At 54.2% G+C, this 23,377-nt stretch overlaps 1 protein-coding gene across 4 annotated transcripts in view; it reads left to right on the plus strand.

The window, feature by feature from the left end:
- The window catches only part of SKAP1 (src kinase associated phosphoprotein 1), a 123,079-nt gene that overhangs the window by 91,482 nt on the left and 8,220 nt on the right, over positions 1-23,377 (plus strand). For all 4 annotated transcript variants that reach the window (XM_082070880.1, XM_082070881.1, XM_082070882.1 and 1 more), the window contains 7 exons: positions 8,686-8,766; positions 9,618-9,701; positions 11,003-11,127; positions 11,844-11,907; positions 12,219-12,380; positions 15,470-15,532; positions 20,319-20,431. In XM_082070880.1, coding sequence (XP_081927006.1) covers positions 8,686-8,766; positions 9,618-9,701; positions 11,003-11,127; positions 11,844-11,907; positions 12,219-12,380; positions 15,470-15,532; positions 20,319-20,431 — 692 coding nt within the window. The remainder of the gene's footprint in view (positions 1-8,685; positions 8,767-9,617; positions 9,702-11,002; positions 11,128-11,843; positions 11,908-12,218; positions 12,381-15,469; positions 15,533-20,318; positions 20,432-23,377) is intronic.

Raw genomic sequence — 23,377 nt, forward strand, 5'->3', positions numbered from 1 at the left:
AAATTTCGTAGGATCTAATTTTTTTCCCCTCATAGATCCATCAATTTAAAAGTAAATTTATTTTACCAATAAAACTCCAAACATTGCTTTTGTATATTTATATTTGAATTTCCGTCTCAGGCCATATAATGTTTTGCATTGGCTGTGAATAAAAGTTAATAATCACTTCCTAAACCCCACAGCTTTCACCATTTTGTCACATAATACAAAATTTAAGTACCCAAATAAATGTTTGTTAAGCTACATAATGACCTAAATATTTTTTGGCATAGAAATAGTGTGTTCTGCTGGTTAACCAAGAGAAGCGTTAAATTGACCATAACTTTATCAACATGTTTTAACAGTTACCAGCTTTCCTTAAGAAAGTGAATAAAGAGTACAAATGCAAAACGACATTAAAATGGACTATTTCAATCAAAAAGTCTTGCTTGATGATTTAAATCATCATGAAAATTGACAGTTTAAATCATTTTGAGTTAAATCAGCCCGCCCAGGGCTCCGGTTCCCGCATCTCGGCCGGCACGGCCGCCACCCAGAAAGCGCTTTCATCACTCGGGCTCCTGCCCGCGGGATCCTGGGGCTTTAAAAGGAAACATCTTTGTGGCAGAGCGGCGCAAAGCGGATCCGCTAACGAGCTCCAGACGCTCGGGAGCCGCGGAATCCAGCTCCGTGTTGGGAACGGCGAAGGGACCCGGGGCGGCGGTTGTTCCGTTCACCTGCTGCCAACCGCGCGCCCCGGGCTCCACGGGGAGAAAATCACAGGATCCCAGGATGTCAGGGGTTGGAAGGGACCTGGAAAGCTCATCCAGTGCAATCCCCCCATGGAGCAGGAACACCCAGATGAGGTTACACAGGAAGGTGTCCAGGGGGTTGGAATGTCTGCACAGAAGGAGACTCCACAACCCCCCTGGGCAGCCTGGGCCAGGCTCTGCCACCCTCACTGAGAAGTTTCTTCTCAAATTTAAGTGGAACCTCCTGTGTTCCAGTTTGCACCCATTGCCCCTTGTCCTGTCACTGGTTGTCACCAGAAGAGCCTGGCTCCATCCTCCTGACACTCCCCCTTTCCATATTGATCCCCAGGAATGAGTCCCCCCTCAGTCTCCTCTTGTCCAGCTCCAGAGCCCCAGCTCCCTCAGCCTTTCCTCACACAGGAGATGCTCCACTCCCTCCAGCATCTTTGTTGCCCTCCTCCTGGTTGCTCTCCTGTCTTGTGAAGCACCTGGTGCCTCCTCCCAAGGGGGGTCCTGATCTGTTTAGACGGGGTCGATGCATCAGAAAATGCAGGAAATCTGGAGGAAAAAGCCCCAAACCTGCTGCAGATCCCCGTGGATCTGTGTGGAGCAGACAGCACCGTGTCCCGCGGGGCCGGGGGGACCCTGACGTGTCAGCTCCGGGAGGAGCAGCCATCAAACATCGCTTGTATTTCCATGAGGGTTTGCTGGCGGTTTGGTTTTTTTCTAAACAATATATCTGTATCCAGATTGGCAGTTGCTCTAGCACATTCATTTTGCAGAAAGGCCTCCCTAAATGGGAAAAGGATAATTTATACTGACATAAAGCACCTTTATTTGGATATAACTATCTACATTAAGGAGGTTGGATTGCTCTCGCCGTATCAGGATGGTGTAGTTGAAGCTCTATTACGCGGATATAAGCTATTCCTGGCTCTGCTCCTGATTTATTGGGCTGGCACAGCTAGGCTGGGTGTGTCTAGATTCATGTTGTGTTGATATCAGAAAATCAACGTTTCTTTCGTAATCCAAGGTATGTGATGTAAATCAAGAGGGCTCCAGGGAAGGCAGGGGCATTTTATCAGTGAAAAACGAGAGCAGAAGTGAGCCCAAGGGGAGGATTTACCCGAGAATATGCTTTTATCATTTTACGACCTGTTGATTTTACTTTTCTAACAATTACTCAGAAGTAGGAAGCAAGGAAAAAATAGACCTGAGCCCAGATGAAAGGGAAGTGGGAGAACCAGGCTGCTCGTTTGAAATGCGAGAGTTTAATGAATACGGGAAGGGCGGTTTCCTCCCCCTCGCCGCCTCCAGCCCCGCCAGGACCTTCCTCATCCTCGCCGGAGTCACGGCCACGAGGCGGCGATTTCCAGTGCCAAATGTGGCACTGTGGTAAACCAGCGCCATGGAATTCAGTTAGGTTTAACGGGACGCAGGCCTAACCCACAGCCATGCTGCCCATCGGCGGTGTCCCCATCCCGGGGGTGTCCCCATCCAGGCACCGGAGCCCCTGCCGAGGAACCACCACCGAGATGCCTTTTGAAACAAGACAACCCAGTAGCTCCATGGCAAACAGCAGTTGGGACTAATTACCTGCAAAATTTGCTTTTAAAGAGTGGTGCTGGGTTGGAATGGTGGAATAATGATCCCGCTTAGCCCTGCGCTGGGGTTTAAGTCTTGGGAAGTGCAAACGGCAGCTACCGGTGCTCTCGGCAGCCAAATAATTTGGGGCTGCCTGCGGTCCAGGGAAACGCTGCTAAATATACCTAAAATGAGCCGATCTCATTCCCCAAGACTTCTTGTCAGCTTCTTGACTTGCTGCGGCTCAGGTCACCGAGAAGGTGCTGCCAGACTGGCTGGCACGTGGGAGAAATAAACCCATTGCCACTGGGGAGCAGCTCCCACCAGCTTTCTGGGCTGGTTTTATTCTTTCTCCGGGATATGCACGCTCACCTGGTCCCCAGCCACAGGATGGCTCCTTCTCACCCCTTCCACCAGCAACCTCATCGCCCTCTTCATTATGTGTCCGTACCGGGATGGCAGCAGGCTGGGTTTGGCATGGGATGAGGCAGTAGGTTTGGGCTGCGGATTCGATTTTGCGGTGCCCATCCTGCCCCCCTGCCCGCATCCCCCTTCCCGCCCCACACACACATCGGGGGCGCAAGGGAAGGTTGTTCTTCATGTGAAACACAGCTCTGCAGTTACAGGAGAGAAACCGAGTAGCAATGAAAACCCTCAGGGAAATCATTTAATATTTCCAGCCTTCTCACATGGGTTCTTGACACTCGGGTATGCGGAGGGGAAAAGCTGATTTATGCCGTCAGTCGTCGGGCGATGCGGAGGTGGGGTCAGGCGCGGGCATCCCTCATCTCTTCCCCGGCACTCGTGATCCCTTGGGCAAGGTGGAATCAAAGCATTTCAAATGGTAGAGGTCACGAGAGTGACACTGTAAGAGGTAAAAGAGCACAGCCTCCTGCCTCCTATGGAACGGCTGACACCTATATATCTTCATATTGCCATTGTTTCCGCTTGAAAAATTGCGTGTCGTTTGTTTTACTTTTTCCTAACCCTCCTCTCTCCTTAAATCCTCTCGATTTTCCGCAGTGATCTATAGGAATCATTTGTGTCAAGGCTGGCGATTATGTGGTACAGAATTTTTATAGGAATCAGGGGCCTAAGCCGGGCTTTAGCCAACAGGTGTCTGGTCTTTCGGCAGCCTGTGAATCAAACCCAGGTGTGCTCTGGGCCGGGCCCAGCGGCTCTTGGGCGCGATGTTGAGGTGCTGGGTGGCTGAGCGTGGCCAGGGGGACAGCGGGACGGCAAACGGGGTGGGTTTGGACCCTCAGACCCCACACGGACGGGGCAGACGGTCCCACGAGGGACCAGCTGCCCTCACCATCCTCCCCACACCCCTCAATGTGGTTCGGCCGTCAGGCTTGGCTTTCTCAGGTGGTGCCGGGACATCTGTGAGAGCCAAATATTTGTCCGAGTGCCCTCCAGGTGGGCTGGTGTCTGCACAGCTGCCCAGATGTTATTACTTATCCATCGGCTTCTCTGCGTCCCGCCGCGCAGAGGACCAAGGGTTGGCTATTGTCAGAGCGCACGTTTCAGCGGCGTTTAAATAAACCCATCGGGCCGCACGTCTCGCGAACTTTCCCGTTCCATCCGTCTGCGCCGAGCCACCCGTGGAAGGAAATGGATGAGGCCTTCAGAGCCTCGCCAGCGCCCGGAAAATGAGCCAGTCCGGCTAACGAGGAGTGGTGGCCGGGGGAGCACACATGAGTGGTCCGCTGGGCACGGAAGGAAAGCTGAGCTTAATGAAGTCCCTGTGCCCGTGTCCCTGCGCGTGGACAGGAAAGGACGGGTGGTTTATAACTGTTTATTGGAGTTAATGGTAATAAATTCCTCACTTGTGATGCATTAACTTTAATGTTTTCATTACGTGATGATTTAGGTTTTCCCTTTTCACGTTGTAAATCATGTTGTCCCGGTAGCACAGCAGGTCGAATGTCTGACATAATGTTATGTTTGGGGGAGAGAAATAACAGGGGAATGAGTTACACAGAGTATATATTTATATATTTCATACATTGGGCTTCATTTTTGTGGAGGGCTTGAAGAAATGGAGTCCTGGGGAAGCCAGGGCCAGACGGACAGACAGACAGACCCACCTGAGCAGGGATGCGCGAGATGCGGCTGCAAAGGGCCCGTTTCCATGGCAACTGCCCAAATCCACTCCGTGCCGAGGGGGTTTCTTTTGCCCTCCCTCTTTGCTGAGTGTGAGCCCTTGGCTAATGAGCTGTGCAAATAGATATTGAGATTTAGTGGGTTTTATTTTGCAATTATAGAGTTAGTGATTTGGAAGGAAACTTTTGGGCCAAAGGCTCTGCCTCCTCTTTGAATTTTCTTGATTTTTTCTTCTTCCTTTGGCAAAGTTGGTTGAACTTCAAACTTGCTGTTAAATTTTCCAGACGGAATTAAAAAATAAAACACCAATAAAAGTGAGAGGCTTTTTTCCACCTTCTCGGGCTAAATCCCAGCCCAACGTGCAGTCAGCTCTTTGCCGTTGACTGTCTCTTGTTTGCTTATCAATCACAAAACCCACAGTCGTGGACTCCTCCGCAAAAACAACAATGAATCCAACACTAACTCGGCATCTAACAAAGCTCCATCTGTACGGCCCCTGTTTATTTGTGTTCGGTCATTAATTGTGGTCCACCGAGGACACTGGGGCGATGCAGTGAACTGGGCACCATTCAGCCCCCGGTGAGAATCGTGGTTGACTTGAGCGGCTCCCATGGATTTGGGGTTTGCTCCTGGCTGTCAGCACTTGTGAACCGCTGCCTGGGACCAGTTAATCTTGGTCCGTGCCTTCAATACTGGTCTGTACTGGTACGTACAAGAGCACATTCAGCAGTTCCCACCCATCCCCAGGGCTACTCGGGGTCGGGATTTTGGGAGGGCTCTGGGTTGGGTGTCTTGGAGCATCCGAGAGCTCCCGGACCTGAGGACGACGGATCCCGAAGCCGAGCGCAGGGCTATTTCAGTTGATAATTTCCCCTCGATGATATGTTGCCATTGATTTTTAGCCGCCTCCTGCTTGCTGACCAGCTTTCAATCTAGGTAGTTATCCCAAGGTGGATGCCTACACTCCAAATTTTGCTTACTGGCCTCTTCTGAAAAGTCAAGCTGAAGCCCAAATAAATCTTCTCTGCTGTGCCTTGCCTTTTCTTCGTCTACTTTCTTATTTTCCTGCTCAAAAAAATGCAATAAAATTAGCCTGGCACAAGATGTATTTCATGTGATCCATGCTGACAATTGTTTAGTTCCCCATTCTCTTGGAAACAGTTGCTCATTTTGTCCCCATCGTTATAAATGATCCCCGGACATTTCCAAGGCGCTGGAAGGTTCGGCAGCGTTCCCGGGGCCAGAACAACCAGGGGGACCAAGGGGACGGGGGGTCCGGGGCCACCGGGGCCACCGGCTGTGACCTGGGGCGGGGGGACAAGCGTCAGGGACCCAAGGGACCGTGGGGACGGATGGTGGCTCCTGTCCCAGCCATGCGGATGGAACTTTGGTTAACCAGGGTGGAGGTTGGGTGCTCTGCACCCGTGTGGATCATGATGGGAGAAGCAGAGATGCTTTCAGGATCCTCTTGAGCTTAGAAAAAGGGAACGGTTTCAATACACGGAGCATTATTCTGCCACCAGAGACAGAAAGGAGTGTGGCTGCAAACAACCCCGTGGTTTTGCACGTATGAAACTGGTGTTTGAATAGACCCCACATGCCGCCGGGCAGTGGCCATTGGGGCCACCAGCAGCCCGTCCTGGCCCCATTCCTGCACAGACTTGGGTGGTGGGGGAGATTTCCAAAAGCTTTCAGCATTTCCTGAGCTGGACTCGCTTTGAAGGCGGCGGGAGGGGTTGTTTTTCTCTTTCTGACTGTTTTTTTTCTCATTAGCTTCAATGGAAAAAGAGCGCAGCCAGCACGGAGGGCTTTGGGAAATCACAGCCCATCGTGCTCGCCTTTGAAATGCAGTTGGGTGTTCCCTGCAAAGTCCCCGGGAGCAGAATCTGCTCTTGGCACGTTTGAGCCTGGTGAATAAGCGGGAGGACGGGGAATTAGCTGTAACCGTCGTGCCCCCACACTCCATCCCTTTGAAGCGCTGGTTGATGTGACAGCGTGGGCACCGACGCGGCCCCCGGGCGTCTTTGGCTGCGGCTCCGGTGACATTTTGTGCAGCTGGTGTGTGTGACTCAGACACCGACGGGGCGAGAGCTGAAATCCAGAGGTCCTTGAGGACACAGTGAGGATGGGGCTGAACGGTCACGGCGCTCAGCAGCCAAACTCCTAGAAACTTCGCCCAGAAGATGCCGTTTGGTCAGCGAAGGCAGCGGCTCGGTGGGTGACCTGCGCCCACCCTGAGAGGAACCTTCAAGAGCACCAGGGGGGTGCAAATCACAGGAGGGGTTGAGGTGCAATAAAAAGGGAAAGGAAGGAGCTGGTGGCGCTGGGCAGCGCTGCCGGTACCAGTTGCGGGCTGGGGGAGACACCAGGGACCACCGAGACCCTCCAAACCCAGTCGCACCGAGAGGGACCGGAGACCACGTGTCTCAGAGAGCACAGATTACATTAATTTAAGGTCTTTCCTTTCTCTGTTTTTATACACAGTGAATGGCCATTAGTGGTTGAAACAGATGAGCTGGTGACGTGCTAGCTTTTCCATCCCTTGAAGCCCTGGAAGACGTCGTGAGCTATGATTTACCTGGGCCAGATAAACCCCTCAGAGCCCAGAGACCCGCCTGGGGCTGGGCTCCCTCACCTCTCTGCATCTTCTGGGTGTCCATTAGGATGGCTTAAAGAAATCAAAACCCCCAGGGACTGGCTTTGCAGGTTAATTCAGCTGTTCGCTGCAGGCAAAGGCCATCTGGATTGTTGTTAGGGACAGGCTGGGGACGTGGCAGGGACGGGGACACCCCACATAGCCCCAGCCCCACTCACCCATCTCTGGCAGATTTGATCTCCCCAGGTCCTGTTCGCAGGGCTGCGTTAGGGTCACAGCCTGTAAAACTTCACATTTCCAGAGCCTCGTGCAATCGAATCAGCCTCACAACCCCTCCTTAATCGTATTAGTCTGTCTGAGCAGCCACTGAGCATTGAAGAAGGGAGTCTCCTTTCATGTGGATTTTCCTGGGAAACTGAGGCACAGCGTCCCTTGCAGAGCAGGAGAGATTTGGGATGCCCCGGGGAGCTGCCAGCCTGGCAGATCCTGGGCCCCAGGGCCACAAATCACCTTAATCGCGGGATCTGCTAATGTGCAAAATCAATCTCAAAGAGGGCGAAGCACAATCGAGCAGGTCCCGGGGTCCTGCCTGCTCGCGGGCACCGAGAAACGATGGCGAAGAGAGAAGATGTGGGGCTGGAAGGGGCCATTGCTGGCTCCCATTCTGTCCATGTTCCTTCCCTGCTTTGGGTTCTCTTTGTGGTGTTGAAAGGTGCTTGCACCCCCCAAATATCTCTTGCCAGCTGAGGAATGAGTGGAAACCACGACCTGAGGATGAGCGGGGTGGCCGGACACGTCCCTGCCTTGGCTCAACCGGCACGCTGCCGTTTTTCGGGGGGGACGGGGGCAGAGGGAAGCCCCATGCTGCTAATGTACTGAAAGTAAATGAAATTAAATAAGCGAAGCAGCACTGGCGGCTCCTGCCTTCCCCCCTGGGTAATTCAATTCGAGCGCTCGCGCTGATGGGATCTCGCCGGGGCTGCCTCCGTCACCCCGCTGGGGCCTGGATTCTTAACGTCTAAATAAAAGTTTCACTCAAGCATTTGTTATTCTCCTGCCAGCGGGATCGGCGAGCTGGCGTTGGGCACATTAATGTGATATTCATACTCGCAGGGTCTGCCTGTGCATCCGGCAGCACCGTCCCATTTTCATAATTATAAATGTCCCATAAAGTGACATTTAGATTTGCATTAGCAAAAGGGGTCAAGGCTTGGGTTTGAGACAACAACATGCTTGTTTATAAGTCAGATGCTTGGTGTCATCCGAGAAAAGCCTGAGCAGGTTGGTGCTGTCACCTGTGCGGGAGGACGGGCGGCAGGTCGGTGCCCTGGGAGGTGACAGCGTGGGGACATTGAGCCGGGAGCTGGGCTCAATGGGGGGACACGGTGACAAAAGGAGAGAAGATTTGCGACCTGGGACTCTGGGAAGCTCTTCACCCTGAGAAGAGCACAGGGGAGCTGGTTAGTGCCATTTCATTAGGTGCTTTTTCTTGTGCTTAGGACAAGTTGTGATGGCAGGAGCTGAGCACCAAGCTGGGGGATGTCCTGGCCTTGACGCTTTGGGGATGGACCATGGTCTTCACCTCTTCTGCAGAGAAAGGGGCTGAAAATGTGCTGGGGGGTTGTGCAAATGGGAAATCCCAACGCTTTGCTTTGCTTTGCTCTGTAGGGTTGGAAGAAATCACCCCAAGGCCTGTTCGAGACTCAGGAAGCGTGTTGAAGCAGGGATATCTGGAGAAGAGGTCTCGAGGTAAGGCCTGGCAAGTGCATCACAACAAAAGCCTTCAGAATGCAAGTTTTCAGATCAAGAACAAGCAGGAAAACACATATTTTCTGCAGATTTGTCTGTAGGCACCTGCAGAACCTTTCAGGCCTTTCTTAGGCTCCGCACACACAGGGACAGCGCAGCCTGTACTTCTTCTCTTTTGCAGATCGTCAAACTGCACAAAGATTAAAACCCAGAAATTGAATTAAGCAACAGCCCAGTCCTCTAAGGCAAGATGTGCCCTTCTAACGAGCAATACCTAATGGGGATAAAATCCTGGTGAAGACAAGGTAGTTCGTAGCATCACACACATTAGCGAGTTGAGATAAGGCCTGTGAGTCAGCCTCAGGTTTATCTTGATTTTACTGACTCTTGTGAAAGCTACAAATTATTTCCCCATCACTCAGATTTTATCTTGATTTATTCACTGTATGACAGGCGGTGTGAGGCAACAACAGCCCCTTTTTCCTCATGAGCTCTAGAACTGGCCCTGTGCATGTTTTATCTTGTTCCAATTACCAAGCAAAAGACATTTGCTTAAGCCTCAGTTAGGGAGATTCAACCCAAAGCCATGTTCCTTCCCAGTGAGCAGGACTAAGGGTCACAGCAGCTCAGCCCAGCTCAGCTAAGCTCAGCCCAGCCTTGTAAGACAGGCTGGTTCTCCTTTGGCTTGGTTGAGGTTTTGTATCCAAATTTGCTCGCCTGAATCTCTGCCAGAAATCTGCAGGGGTTTGTTGGGAAAACATCCTTCTTTCCCCTAAATATTCTCCTGAAGCATACAATGGAAGAACATAAATTCGTATTTTGTTACTCTTCTGTTGTCCTTTTCTTTCTAGAGCACAGCTTCTTCGGGTCGGAGTGGCAGAAGCGATGGTGTGTCCTCAACAGAAGGACCTTTTGCTACTATGCCAATGAGAAAAGTAAGTGGTGAGGGATGTGCTGTGGGTCCCGGGCTCTGGACAGGCCTGAGGACAGTTAATTAATATCTGACAAGAGAAAAGCGTAGCCCACGGGGCGGCTGTAATTCCCTGTCGAGGCACAAGATGCAGATTCTCCTCGAAAGGTCCCCCAAACACCTTTGTAGGCATGGAACAAGAGAAGAGAGCGCAGGAACAAAGCTGTGTGTAAATAAAAACATGTACCGAGTTTTCCATTAGCCATCAGCTGGGCTTCAGCCCTCTCGGTGACTGTATATAATCCTTGTGTCAGTGTATATAAATATTTTGCAGTCATGCTCCATCAGGTACGTATAAACAGACAGCTAATATCTCAGACAGAGTTTGGCGTGATTAGATATATGGCCTTCCCCTGCTCCACCTATCCAGAAACGTGGCGTGAAAGCAGCTTATAAAACACACACGTAAACCCTTGGTTTGTAGTGACCAGTCTGCAGTTAGGACAGGATTAAACTCCAGTGGGCCTGTGTTCTTCTCACACATCCTTTGGCTGAGGATCTTGAGCTCTTTTGAGTTCCAAACAAGCTTCCCACCGCCTCTCCCCGGCATTCCATGGGGAATGAGCATCTGTTGTCTTCCAAATGAAGACAAGAGAGTCAAGCAAACCTGTTATCCATGGGCTGAAATCCTTCTATAGGGCCTGACCTCACCCCTGGACGTTTTGTAAGAATCTGCAAATCCAAAAAAAGGTTCAGAGCCTGCCTGAATCGTACTCCCACGCTTCCCCAACAAGATTCATAAGGAAATAACGAGCTGGGGTAAATAAAGCCGCTCAGATGCCTGCGGGGAGGTTCCCTCTGGCCCCGCTGACACCGGCCATGCGTGTGCATCGGCGAGATCTGTCGGCCAATTCTCAAAGGCCCCACTAAGTATTTCTTCCTGTACGTCAGCCCGTTAATTCCTTACCAGCAGAATAATCATTGATATCATATTTCCCCGAGTACACGGTGGTCTCTGCTTCATTACAACCAGCTCATCTCGTGCAACCTCCTGACCCCGCAACCTTCCGCTGGCTGTCGGCAGCCTCCTGGGGCTGGAAGGGGCATCCTCTTTACTGTGTCTTGATGAAGATTTTATAATGTTCCCTTTGGATTTCCGGGGGGCGGACGTGCTTAGACTGATGGGTTCTTTCTGGCCGTTTCCCACTGACACGTGGTGTTTCTCGGTCTCCCTGCGTGGGTGACAGACACCTGCACCAGCCAGCAGTACTGTGAGCTTGAGAAAAGGGTGCAAACCCCACATTTAGCACATTTTTCTTCTTCTAGGCAAGCAACCTAAAGGCACCTTCTCCATTGAGAACTATAGCGCCCGCCTGGCTTTCCATCTCCGCAAAGACTCTCGAAAAAGATGCTGTTTTGAGTTAACCTGCCCCGGCAAACGCACCTATGAGGTAGGAACTGGGGGAAGAAGTGGTTTGAGCACTCAGTTCAAAAGCATGTGCTGCTGGGCCTGGGTGCAGGGCCAGGGAGGCTGTGAACCTCCAACCCCCCCGAACAAACCGAGCAGCACTGCAGAAGGTGCCGCTGCTTCTTCTTGGTGGGTCATCTCACCATGGACCTTCTCTTGGCACAAGAGCGACCCTGGGTTCTCTTAGCACTTGTGGGGCATGAGGATTAAGTGAGAACATGGATTAGAAGCAGTAGAGGATTAGGTTTGGAAAGCCCATTTTTAAACAAGCAGTTCAGAGGCAGGTTAAATTTAACCTTCCAGTGTTTTGGGCGTCCAGGGAGGAGCCTAAAAAGTGGTGTAATGAAAAACCTGGCCCAATCCACAAAGCGTGCACGAGAGCCTTCCTGAGCTTCAGGGAGATTTTGGATATAGATAGACTCTTGGTTCAGAGTCAGTATAATATATTCAGTGGGGATCGTGGTTTTCATCTGAATTATTTTAATGAATTAGGCTTGACAGCCTTCCTCTGGGATAGTCTAGCTTAGTTCCGCTGCAGTTTCCCTGTTTGGAATAGGGAGAAAAAGAAGCAAAATGGTTTTCCCAAAGTCACAGGGCAGGGAATGGCAGATCAGGATCTCCATCCCCTATTCCAGCCTCAATCTTTTTCCTCTTCCTACATCCAAGAACCAGCTCAATAACGGGTGACCCTCTCTCCAGTTCACAGCCCCAAGCCCAGCAGAGGCTGAAGACTGGGTGGACCAGATCCAGTTCCTCCTGAAGGGTGAGTCGGCAGCTTGGCCCAAGCTGAGGGCAGAGCTGTTTGAGCAGATTCTGCCTTTTGTTCCCTGGCATTTGCCATCTTTCCATGGGCTTTTCCTTTGGTTCAGCCTGTTCTCAGCTTCCATCCCGTTTTCTTTACACCAGCAGCTCATGGGCCGAGCAAGGGGACAGTTCACTCCCTGCGAGGTCCACAGTGAGCACTAAGTGCAGCGCACAGGCTTTGTCACTTGATTTCAACCCACTGAAAGCAGCAACATCCAGCCGGTAGGTGGATTTGCTCTTTCTCACCACACTTTTGCTCTCTCCTGCCAGACCTGAGCTCCCTCACCATCCCATGCGATGAGGATGAAGAAGGACCCTACAACGACGTGGACAGTTTGGACTCTGCGAACACAGCATCCCACAATACCACCCTGAATCAGGATGAGCCCAGTGCTGGGATGGAAGATGATGACATCTACGAGGTTTTACCGGGTGAGTGACCAAATAAGCAGGTTAAAACCTGAACCATCCCCTGCAAACATGGCAGGAGACCTTGGCTGCATCACACACTGATGGAAACGAACATCCAGGGCTCTGCTGAGTGTAACCGACCCATAACTCAAAGGTTTGACCCCATTTCTTCATTCAGCCTGGCTGATGGACCACAAGAGCAAACCTTGTCTGTTCTGCTGAGGCGGGGGTTTGACAGTCAGGTGGGGTGGCTTTTAGAGGTTGTGCTCCGTTCAGCTCCAGTAATATTAAGTTTGAGAGTGGAATCTCTGGGCTGTGTTACCTGGAAAATCAGACTTTAGATGATGAAAATGCTCCCTTCTGGGCATGCAGTCATGGCCGTAACACAATTACAGGCCTTCCAAGAGATGATAAAATAACTGCATTAAAGACCAGCGCTTGTTCACTAAGGGTGCACGAGGGCTGGAGGCAGCACGGCAGTGGCTGCCGGTTAAAGGAGCCGGGAGCATCTTCCTGGCACAGAACCAAACAGCCTGTGAGGGTGACACGGTCTGAAACGCTTCTTACCGTTAGAGCAGAAATCACGGCGTGACACGTCCCAGGGCTTGGTCAATGGGTCACCTGCGCCTTATTCAAACCCGTGTGCCGTTCTGCTTCTGCACGGCCCTTTGCACCCCCGGGGCCCCCCAGCGAGCGCAGGGAAAGTCGTGGTCCAAGCTGGGGGGTCCCCTGGGCCCGGCTGCTGCCGTCGTGTCCCGAGTGAAAACAGAGAGACAGAGGTAGAGAAAAAAAGAGAAAGAGGGGGGAGATGAAGAGATAATTTCCTCAGCAAGTCATCGTCGTTAATGAAGTTTTACAAAAACAGATACAACCAAGGAAAAATAAAATTTCACAGGTGATAAATTTTTCCAATTTCCCTGGCAGAATTCGATAGGATTGTTAAATTAAGAGTGAAGGTGTCTGTTAGGAAGCAACGAGCAGTGATGGGTAATTTTATAGAGTGGAAAATTGAATCAAATTGCTACATTAAAACACAGCTCCTCTGAGATTGTGCCCAACGCCCAGGCTGCTCCGGCGCAGCGCTGGGGAGCACGGGCTGGGGCGCACGGGGGGTCCGCACCCCTCGTGTGGGTGCCCAGGGCTGCCCACGGGGTGCAAAGGGCGTTTCGCCAGGGTGGTGTGGCCCAAACTGTGATGCTCTGCGCAGGGGGAAGCAGCACAGCCCCTGGGAGATGCATTTTTCAGCGTTTCTCTCTGATTCCTCACTATAAACCGCAGGTATTGGCTGAGATCAGCCAGCCAGGCCCTGGGAAGGCAGCACATTGCTCCACACACGGCTCGGAGCAGCACCTGGTGCAACAGGCTGCGGTGCGCAGGCAGCTCGTGCGTCCCCACGTCCCCATTCGTTCATTGAGCAGCTCAGAACCCCAGTGGTGCCGCACACCCCAGGGTTTGTGCCATCCCCACAGCCCCCAGGCGCAGGATTTGTGCAGCTTTGCTCATCCTGGATCCCAGCAGCAGCGTTTCCTCCCCAACACGTGTTTTCCTGCTGCGGCGTCCCCAGGAGCGCGTGTGCGTGCGGGAAGGGCGCTGGGCAGGGGTTTCCTGAGGACACCCGGCTCGGGATGGAGCGGCGCCCGCGGGACACACAGACACGAGGGGGTGGCTCTGGGGAGCCTCTAGTGCAGGTGTCACCCCAGCGGTGGGTGCCCTGCGTTGGAGGATGCTCAGGGGTTTTCATGGCACCTGGCTGCTGGTTTTACACCCTCCATCTCCTGCTGAGGTGGGATTAGGGAGTTTGGTGCCATTGGTTGAAGTATAGCGGGATCCAGAGGTGAGCGTTTGGGAATGAGGGGGGAGAGTGGCGTTCCAGATACATTTACCTTCTCTTTTACAAATGCAAAGAGCAGGCAAAAAGCCACTTTCAATAATTTATTTTAAAATCAATGCTAATGAGATTCTGTCTCGTCAGTGGCCGAGTTTTACAATAAAGTCTGATTTATTTAGAAAAGATCTTCGGTGCCGCTTCCCGGCTAATGGGGGAGCAGCCGCAGTGACCTCCCCAGCTTGGGATGCAATTTGTGATGGGGCGCGGAGCTCTGACCTGGTTTGCATTGATCAGCGGCGGGCGGGAGCGACGGCCGCACCGGGGCCGCGGCCTCGGGAGCTGCCGAGCGGCTGCAGCACTTGGCTGCCCCGCGACCAGCGGCCGTGGGACCCGCAGGAGATGCGGCCTCGGTTGCTGTTGGCTCTGCCGAAAGGTGACAGCAAAGCCATGGCCCCAGAGATGCGACAGGGACAGTTCTGCACTGGGCTCGGTCGTGCCGGGGCTCCCCGACAGCGTACAGGACGTGCCAATGAGCGATGTGCCTGAGCATTGGCTTTCCAAAGCATTTCGGAATTGGGTTTTCCTTCTATTACTTTATTAGGTTGCTTGTAGTCCTCAGGGGAGCAGCTGATGTGGGTGCTGTGCGCCTGACCTGCAGCAGCACCCAGAGCTGCTCAGCCAGATGGGTTGTACCTCACCTGGGTGTTAAATACTCTTATTTAAACCTATTTGTGTGTAGATCCTCGCACCCATCAGTCACTCACCATTTTCACAGGGCTTCCCTGTGACTTCCAGCCCCTCCGTCCTCAACCTTTTGCACTGTTATCGTTCCATGTTATTTTCTCGCATCCTCCTTCCCCCTCCTCGGCCGTGCCAGCCTGCCTGTCCCCGCTCCTCTTTCTCCTTCTTAATTTCTGCCTCTGCCCCCATCCTTCCCCGCATTTCTCTCCTGGCATTTCTCCTCAGCATCTCATTTTCTCCGGGCTGCAAGTCCTGCACAGGAAGCGTCTCTTCCTATAGGGCACTCGCCAAAGTGCTGCCTAAATTTATGAGGCTATAATAAGTGATTTGTTTTTACCAGTGTTAACAACAATTCATATTTTTATGCACCACGTTTTAAAATATTATCTGTGACTTCCTCCCTTCCACTCTTCACAATTAAGCCGGGAATTTATTATTCTGACAGTCGGATGCTCTCGCAGCCCTCTGCCTGCCGGGGCTGCGGTGCAGCAGCGCCGCTCCTGGCCCTTCCCCTGACTTCTCTGCTCTTTTCCCCTCCCAGATGAGGAGCTGGACCCCCCCTCGGCACAGGGCAGCGAGGATGCCGGGAGCAGCCAGACACGCGGTAAGAGCCCACCCTGCTGGGCCAGCCCAAAGGTTGGGGGTCTGAGTCCAGCCTGGGGTGACGGAGGGTGGGAGAGGCCCCAGGAGCAGATTCATGGGTGACAGAGACTCTGCAGCTGGTGAAGTTCAGGTAATTTGGGCTTGGGGAGCTCTCCCCATCTTCTCCACGCTATGGGCACAGGGGATGCGTCTTCCTGGACCAGAGCCGGGCAGCAGGCACGGCCACAGTGAGCGAACCGGCGAGCGAACCAGCCATCCCAGCGTGTCCCGGGGGGCCGGGGAGAGGAGCTGGGGCAGAATAACCCAGAGAGAGGGCAGGAAGCCGCCGCGGCCCAGAGGAAGCTGCCGCAGGGAGGGACCTGGGCGCGGGGAGCCGGAAGGACGCGGCACCGTCACCCCAGGAACCTGCACCGCCCGCCCGCAGCAGCCAGGGCCCCCACCCCTGCTTTGTCCTCAAGGACCCGCACCGCGGGACGGGAGCGGAAGGTCTGTTTCCTCCCTGGTGCCACCTGCTTCTCTTTCCATCGCCGCTTCCTCCCCGGAGCAGGAAAGCGACACTTGTGTCCGAGCAGCCGGGGCTGGAGCGGCCGGGGGCTTCCTGCCGGCCCTGGCTCTGCCGCAGGGAACACGCGTCCTCCCGGCACAGCCGGCTCGGAGAGCTTCCCGCACCCTCCTCCCGCTCCGGCGCTGCCCAGTTTGTGGGGTCCGCTGGTTGGGTGATGGAGAGCGGAGGATTCGGTGTTGGGTGCTGAGGGTGGCGAGTGGTTGAACCAGTGTCACGCATACCTGTGCTCTCCCAAACCCACGAGCAGCCCAAGTGTTGCTCAGCTGCTTTATCCCACCCGCAGTCGGAGAGCCCCTGCACCCAGCATCCCGGTGTCTCTGGAAAGCGTGATGCAGCGATTCCCTTTGGCCAACACCAAGCCCCCTTGGGTGTTTGTCCCCAGCCCAGGAGGGTGCCCGCTCCTGTTTCTACCCAAATCTCGGTGGCAGAGACAAAGGGTGAGTCCCGGCTGCTCGCAGGGACTGGAGCAAGCGGGTGTTTCGCTGCTCCTCATGCTTTTGCGGAGCTTGTTTCCCACTCCCTGACACGGCGACTTCTTTGCCCACTGGAGCACGTGGAAGCTGCAGCCGGTACCGGCCCCCAGAGCTCAGGACAAACACCCCGAGCTTCATAAACCGCTCTGTGGTCCTAAAGCAGGGGTGGCCGCTTGTCCATGGAGACGCCTGGGCGCCGGGAGAGGACAGCAGCAAGCGCTGGGACGTGCACAAACACACGGCCGGTTCACTTTGCCTTTGGAACCGCCCCACAGGAGCGGGCGGCCGCGGAGCAGCCCCCGGTGGGTGTGCGGCTGGCGGGGGCGGCGGGCGCGGAGCGGGGTCGTGACAAACCCGCACCCCAAGGCCACCCTGAGGATTTTGGCTCTCGCCTGTCACAGCCCTGCCAGCCACTTAAGCACCCTGCTCGTACTCATTAGCATCTGCCTGGCGGTTGTAATTGTTGTTAATGGTTATAACTGGTTTAGTTATTAGCATTGTCATGATTGCTTGAAGTCCTGTGTCTATTTTTACACTAAATAATATATTAGACTCTTGCTTCTGCAATGCTGGGCTGCACTTCAAGAGGGAAAGGTTATCGCGGCGCCGGGGACCGCAGTCCTCGTGCCTTTTGCCGTGGTAATTTGTGCTCCTGTCCAACTGGACCAAGGGTGACAAAGCGGTGCCGCGAGTCCTTGAGCAGAGGCCAGGCTGCGGGGAGGGAGGAAACGGGCCATTTCTTAATTATATCACACGGCCAAAGCGCCAGATGAGCATTTGGCTAATGGAAAACCATTGTTTCTAATTTCGAAGAACCACAAGGATGTGATGATGCTGGAGCGGCCCAGCAAATCCAGCTGAGAGCTTCAGGCTGCTCCTGCCAAGACACCCATTTGCTTCACTCAAGGCTGCTTAACCCTGGCTTTCTGTGCCGGACGGACCCTGAGCTCACCAGCCACATACAAACCGAGCAAAATTCCTCTACTTACAAAACAAGAAAGCCTGGCAGCCTCCTGCCACAGTCCCTGCGCTTAGCGTGGCAGGAGGTTTCACCCAGCGTGAGCGCAGTGCTGAAAAGCCCTGAGCTGCAGACAGTTGTCATTAGGTTTCAGCATCAACAGGCGTCTGAACAACGTGCCCAAAGCGCAGGGGTGGGGGCAGATCGTGCCTCTCCCACAGCCCCCGCTCGGGGGCAGCAGAAAACGATGCGCTTGTCACATTTGGCCGTTTTTCTTAATGACCCCAAGGCCCATAAACATGGGAACAGGCTCTCGTCCCACTTACATCAGTGTAAATCAGCCGCGCTGAAATCACAGCTCTGCCCTGAACGCGGCTTTAAATGTCTGGATGGGGCATTACGGCTTTTATTAAAAAACAAAACAAAACAATTCTCTTCTTTAACAGGGAGCAGAATTAAGTCAGGGTAACACCCGAGTCCTGTGGTGCCTTGTCTGGATCCGCATCCCACCCAGCCCGGAGCCGCAGGTCGGGAGGATCAGGGACGTTCTCCATCGCACGGGGAGGCTGCAGGGATGTTCTCCCTTGCCCGGCCTCATCTTTAAGTGCTGAAATAGGAGCCAGGATCCCTTTTCTGCAAACAGTCTTAATTTTAACAAGCTATTCTCGGCGGCCGGCACAAACACCTGTGCTGCTGTTGAAGCGGCGGCTGTGGTGGGCGCGGAGCCCAGCGCGCGGTCAGCGGGACGCGTCCTCCTGTCCGCTGCCATTAATCCCGACCTTTCGCCAGCAGCGCTGGGGGTGAGACCTTCCATCCCAGCATCCGATGGGGCTGGAAGAAAACACCCCAGCTTTTGGGAGCACAGACCTTCCCGTGGGCTGGAAAACGTTCTCCCTTTGCATTCGCAGAGCATCGCGTCCAGGCTCACGCGCACGGTTCCTGCAAGATCTCTGTTTTACCGACGGTTGGTATTTTTGATGCCACCGGAGCTGCTTTTCCCCAGCCTGGTCTCACGGGGACACCAGCAGGTCGCTGCCACCACACCGGCTTGCTCTCCGCATCGCGGTGTTGTCCTCACACCCTCCCGGAATGACCTTTTGCGTTAATTACACAATTCGCTGGTTCCTACCAGGCTGTTCCTTTGCCTCGGCCTCCTGCCCAGTGCCACACACCCTGATGTTTCCATCTCCAGTTCACAACCTCTGGTTCCTGCACTTTGCACGAGCTTAAATAACTCAGTAGCTCCTACTCCTCCTATTCCCTTCCCAATCTTTTCCTTGCCACTCTGTGCTCCCCCTTTAATACTTTCCAAAGGATGCAGACCTACTCTTTTTTTTCCCAGCCTTTCTATTTAAGTTCCCCAAGTCCCTGAGTCATTCCAGTTGCTCCCTGCTGTGCCATTATCCATCTCTGTAATGTTCTTTTTCATATTTAGGTGATCAAATCTGGGCACAGCACTCCAGATGCACCCTTATCGCTCGGTCCCTTATACCATATTAGAAACATTTCCTCCAACATGTGCTCGATATTTTCTATTTATGCTTTCTGGGCTTAGTTCAGCGTGTGGCAGAGCGGCACAGACCGCTGGTACAGCCCCGGCGCTCGAGTCCCCCCCTGCAAAACGTGGTTTTACTGGGTTTAATTATCCATGGGGGTCACATCACGGAGGCGGCCGTGTCGTGACATCTGGATTCACCCCCACGTCGGTGCTGGTGCCACCAGAGCCGCCTCCTGCTGACGTCCTTGCTCCAGGAGCATGTTCTAACATGTGTGCTTGAAAACTGGAAATCTGGGGCTTTGGGGGTGGTTTCTCACTGCTGTGAAGGATCTGTTGGATGTGCTGGGGCAAAGTGGGCAGAGCAGCCGCTCCTCGGCCGTGGTGCTGTCCCATGGGGACCCTCCTGCCGTGGTGGCTCCGCTCCCCGGGCTTGTGTCTGGGCTGGGAAACGCCATTCTGATACGGCAAGGATGGAAATGGTTCATTCTGGAAACGCTGCTGTGACTTCTTCCAGAAAACCCGCACGCACCATTAGCCCGGGGCGCTCCCGGCACCGTTTGCCAACACTCTCGTCAACCCAAACCCGCGGCTTTCAGCAAACGGATCATTTGCCTCCCCCGCGCAAAAACAAAGTGGGAAAAAAAGCGTTTGCCTGCTCACATGTTCCCTTTGCGCTGCAGACTGTGATCACACCTCAGGCTCACAGGCTGAGCGAGACCTGAGCCACCAGGCTGCATCGTGACAAGGAGCTTTGGGACCTTCTCTGACCTGCTCCATCAGCTTCTTTAATTCGTGAATAAATGTGGTTGTGACCTTCCGGAGCAGCCTCCCAAAGCCCCCCTGCAAATACCGCTGGTAATTAACAGTGCTCCTCTTCCGTGGCCTCTGGTGTGGCCGTCACCCTGGTGGGGACATGTCCCCTCCTGACCAGGTCACTGATCCCCACCTTGGGGACAGTTGGTTTGAGCCTGAGAAGGAGTTGAGGGACTTGGGAAAGAGCGATGGCACCTTCAGCTCCCTTTGTGCTTTGTAGTAAAGAGCTTTAATCCGGGGTTTTCTGAAGCAGCAACGTTTTTCAGTGTGTTTTTATGTATTTACTGCTCGCTTTTGCGTTTATTTATTGACCAGCCCCTTTTTCTTGCAGCGCGTCTTGGCCTCTAATTGAACCGCGTAACAATTAACCTCCCTTTCCCCAACAGATACAAGCCCCTCTCCTCCAAAAACCTCATCCCACAACCTCAACATATCCCCATCGCATTCCCCGCCACCCTGACCTCTCTGATTTGTTCCCAGCGTGTCCCCAGCGAGATTATTCCAATTACTACCAAGGCGTGTGGGACTGCAGCAGCGAGTATCCCGACGAGCTCTCCTTCCACCGCGGAGACCTCATCTACATCCTCAGCAAGGTAAGAGCATCGCCCCACGTTCATTAGCGAGGAGCTGGGGCTCAAGTGCAAGGTCAAGAGCTGATGAAACTGGTCAAAATCAAGGTGTAGAGTTCAATTTGCAATTTAGCGGAGGGGGGAGCGGGATGCCGGGGTCCGGTTCCTGCGCGGACGCGCAGGAACCGGACCCCGGCATCCCGCTCCCCCCTCCGTGATTGCCCCATCAATGCCCCAAAGCAAGATTATTTAATTTTTATTATTGTTTTTTCCACGCTAATGGAGTTTGTACGTGCTGTTGCTCGGGTATTACAGGGGTAATTGAGTTGTTCAGCCGGGTGTGACCAAGACTCCCTTCGGCAAGAGCACGCAGGTGAATAAATTACAGGTTCGCATTAGAGGGGGCAAGAACGAAGCCACCGGTGCCTGTGACCCTGTCCCAGTCTGTCCCCACGGGGCTCTGTCCTGATCCCAACCGGTCTCTACCAGAGCAGGGTGGTCCTGGCTGACAGCAATGAACTTGAGTTGTGTTTTATGGGTGGTGTTTTACAACACGTTTCGCACCCCAATATGGTACAGGAGCAGCGATGCACTTGGGGGGTTACATTTTCTCAACGGTGTTTTGCGACGCACGTTGTACCCCGAGAGGGTACGTGAATGGTGATGAATTTTGGGGGTCGCGTTTTGCGGGTGATGGTTTTGCAACGCGCTTTGTACCCTGACGCGATGCACGAACAGCGATGAACTTGGGGGTTTGTGTTTTCTTGAGGGTGTTTCACAACGTGTTTTGCACCCCAATATGGCACGGAAACAGCGATGAACTTGGGGGGCTGCGTTTTGTTGGTTGTGCTTTGCAAGTGCACCCAAAGTGCAGGGGTACAGACATTTGGAGATGAAGAGCAGCCCCAAGTCTCAAGCTTGTTAAAGACCAAGGCCAAGTTTTATAGCCGAGAAAAAGACCCAGATTGAGCTTTGCACCCAGGCAGCAGCCACACGATGTCCCCGGGGTGGACACGGGTGACCAGACGCCGCGGTGATGGGCGGGAGATGGCAGCACCAGCCATCCCTTGGAGGTTTGTCCGTCCGTCAGAGCCCTCATGGGGATGACACCGGGGTGACCCAGGACCGTCCCTGGGGGTGTCACCCGCAGCCCTCAGTGCCCACAGTGCTGCCGGTGCCTCGGTGCATCCCCCCGATGGCCGAGCGGGTGGGGTGTCCCCCCCGCGCCAGCTCGGGGCCGCAGCTTGGAGTCACGGCAGGGTTTTTGCTCTCTTCAGTGGCTCCAGATTGCGATTCTTTTGCTGGCTTCCTCACACGTAACCGATCGGTCCTGAGAGCTTTTCCCCCGTAAATTACTTTGTGCGACGGATGCTCGCGGCCGCCGCAGAACGGAGGCGGCGCGGGGCCGGGGGGAAAGGAGGGAGGCGATGAGGAGTTGGGGGGGGGAAAGGTGTTTGAAAAGCCTGTTCACTCAGCTGCATTTTAATTTCCTTTTCAATCTTGTCCCAATTAATTTCGCAGAATTAATCTCACAGAAGCAAACTCGGCAGCGCCGAGGCTGCCGTTCCAGCGGCGCGGTCGCTCTGTCTGAACATGAAATAGGAGCTCATATAAAAATCCATCTGGTGTGCGAAACACACGCCGGCTGCCGCGCGGGTCCTGCCTGACATTTCCACCATGGGCAGCGGGGTCAGCGGACATTGCGGGGGGGGCACGCGGTGGGTGCTGCATTGGGGGGTGCCCGGGGCCAGGGCAGCGTTGTCACCCCCTGCACCCCCCTGGGAGCGGCCCCTTCGTTGCCATGTCCAGGACACGCCACCCTCAAGAGCTTTTCTTGTCATGTCATCCCTTACATTTGCGCAAGAGGCTCCTCATTGCCCCCCCAGTGCCACCAGCGCTTTGTTGGCCCCGGTGACATGGGGATCATGGTGCCAGGGGGTCCCAGCCGGAGCTGGCCAAGCTGCGGAGCCCATGCCCCCCTCAGCACCCCCAAACACGCTGCCCTCTGCTGTGGCCCAGCCGGGCTCATACATGGGGGATCAATTTGGGGAGGGGGAAGCAGCAACCCCAGCAAAACCCCCAGCGCCGTGTCCCTGTCCGCAGCACCGGCCCCTTGTCCCCTGCCTGAGTGATTTGTACGTTATGATAATTATTTGAATGCAGCGAGACTTCCTATTTTAAGTGGGCTTAGTTGGATGTGACAAGCCGGCCATAAAACCGGATAAGTTAATTCTCTCAATTGCTTCCAATGAAAGGGGGGGAGTGGAAAGGGGGGGGCACGTTCCCACACCCCGAACCTCCAGCGAAAGGCGTGTGGTGACATCTAGTGGCATTTTGCTTGGATTTGGGGCCATCTCGCTGGTGGGGAGAGGCCACGGGGGTGGCCGCAGCCCCCCCATGCGCTGACCCTGCTGGGCGATGGTGTAACGAGCTGGGTCGGGGCTCAGCGTGCAGCTGCACCCCGGGGTCTCCGGGGGGGTGGGCAGCGCGGATGGGCCCCCGGGGCTGCGCCGCGTTCGGCTCCCATTAATAACCCCTCTGGGAGGGACGGGGACGGGACGGCGGGGTCAGCTGGAAGGCAACGGTCACCCACCGGTCAAATTCAAGCGAGGGCCATCCTTCCCCCCGCGCCCCCCCGGCGGGAGCCAATCGTCCAGAACAAGCCCCTGGCAGCCTCATTCCTCCCAGGTAATTTTTATAAATGAGGGGACACCCATCGCAGGCGAGGACAAAAGGGTGGCCGAGCGCTGGGGACGCTGCGCCCGATGCTGCGCCCCAAATTTCGCCCAATCCATGGGGACCCACCCGCCTGTCCCCAACGTTGTGTCCCAAATATCGCCCCAACCCCACTGTTTTCACCCCACCGTGCCAGCTCCCAATGTGCCCCCCACCCCTGAACCTCTCCTGGGCTGGCACGTGGTAAATTGGGGGGGTTTAAGGTTTAAGGCGTACCCTGAGCATTTATTTTGC

Source organism: Streptopelia decaocto, assembly GCF_964273445.1.
Source record: "Streptopelia decaocto genome assembly, chromosome: 22".
Classification (NCBI taxonomy): Eukaryota; Metazoa; Chordata; class Aves; order Columbiformes; family Columbidae; genus Streptopelia; species Streptopelia decaocto.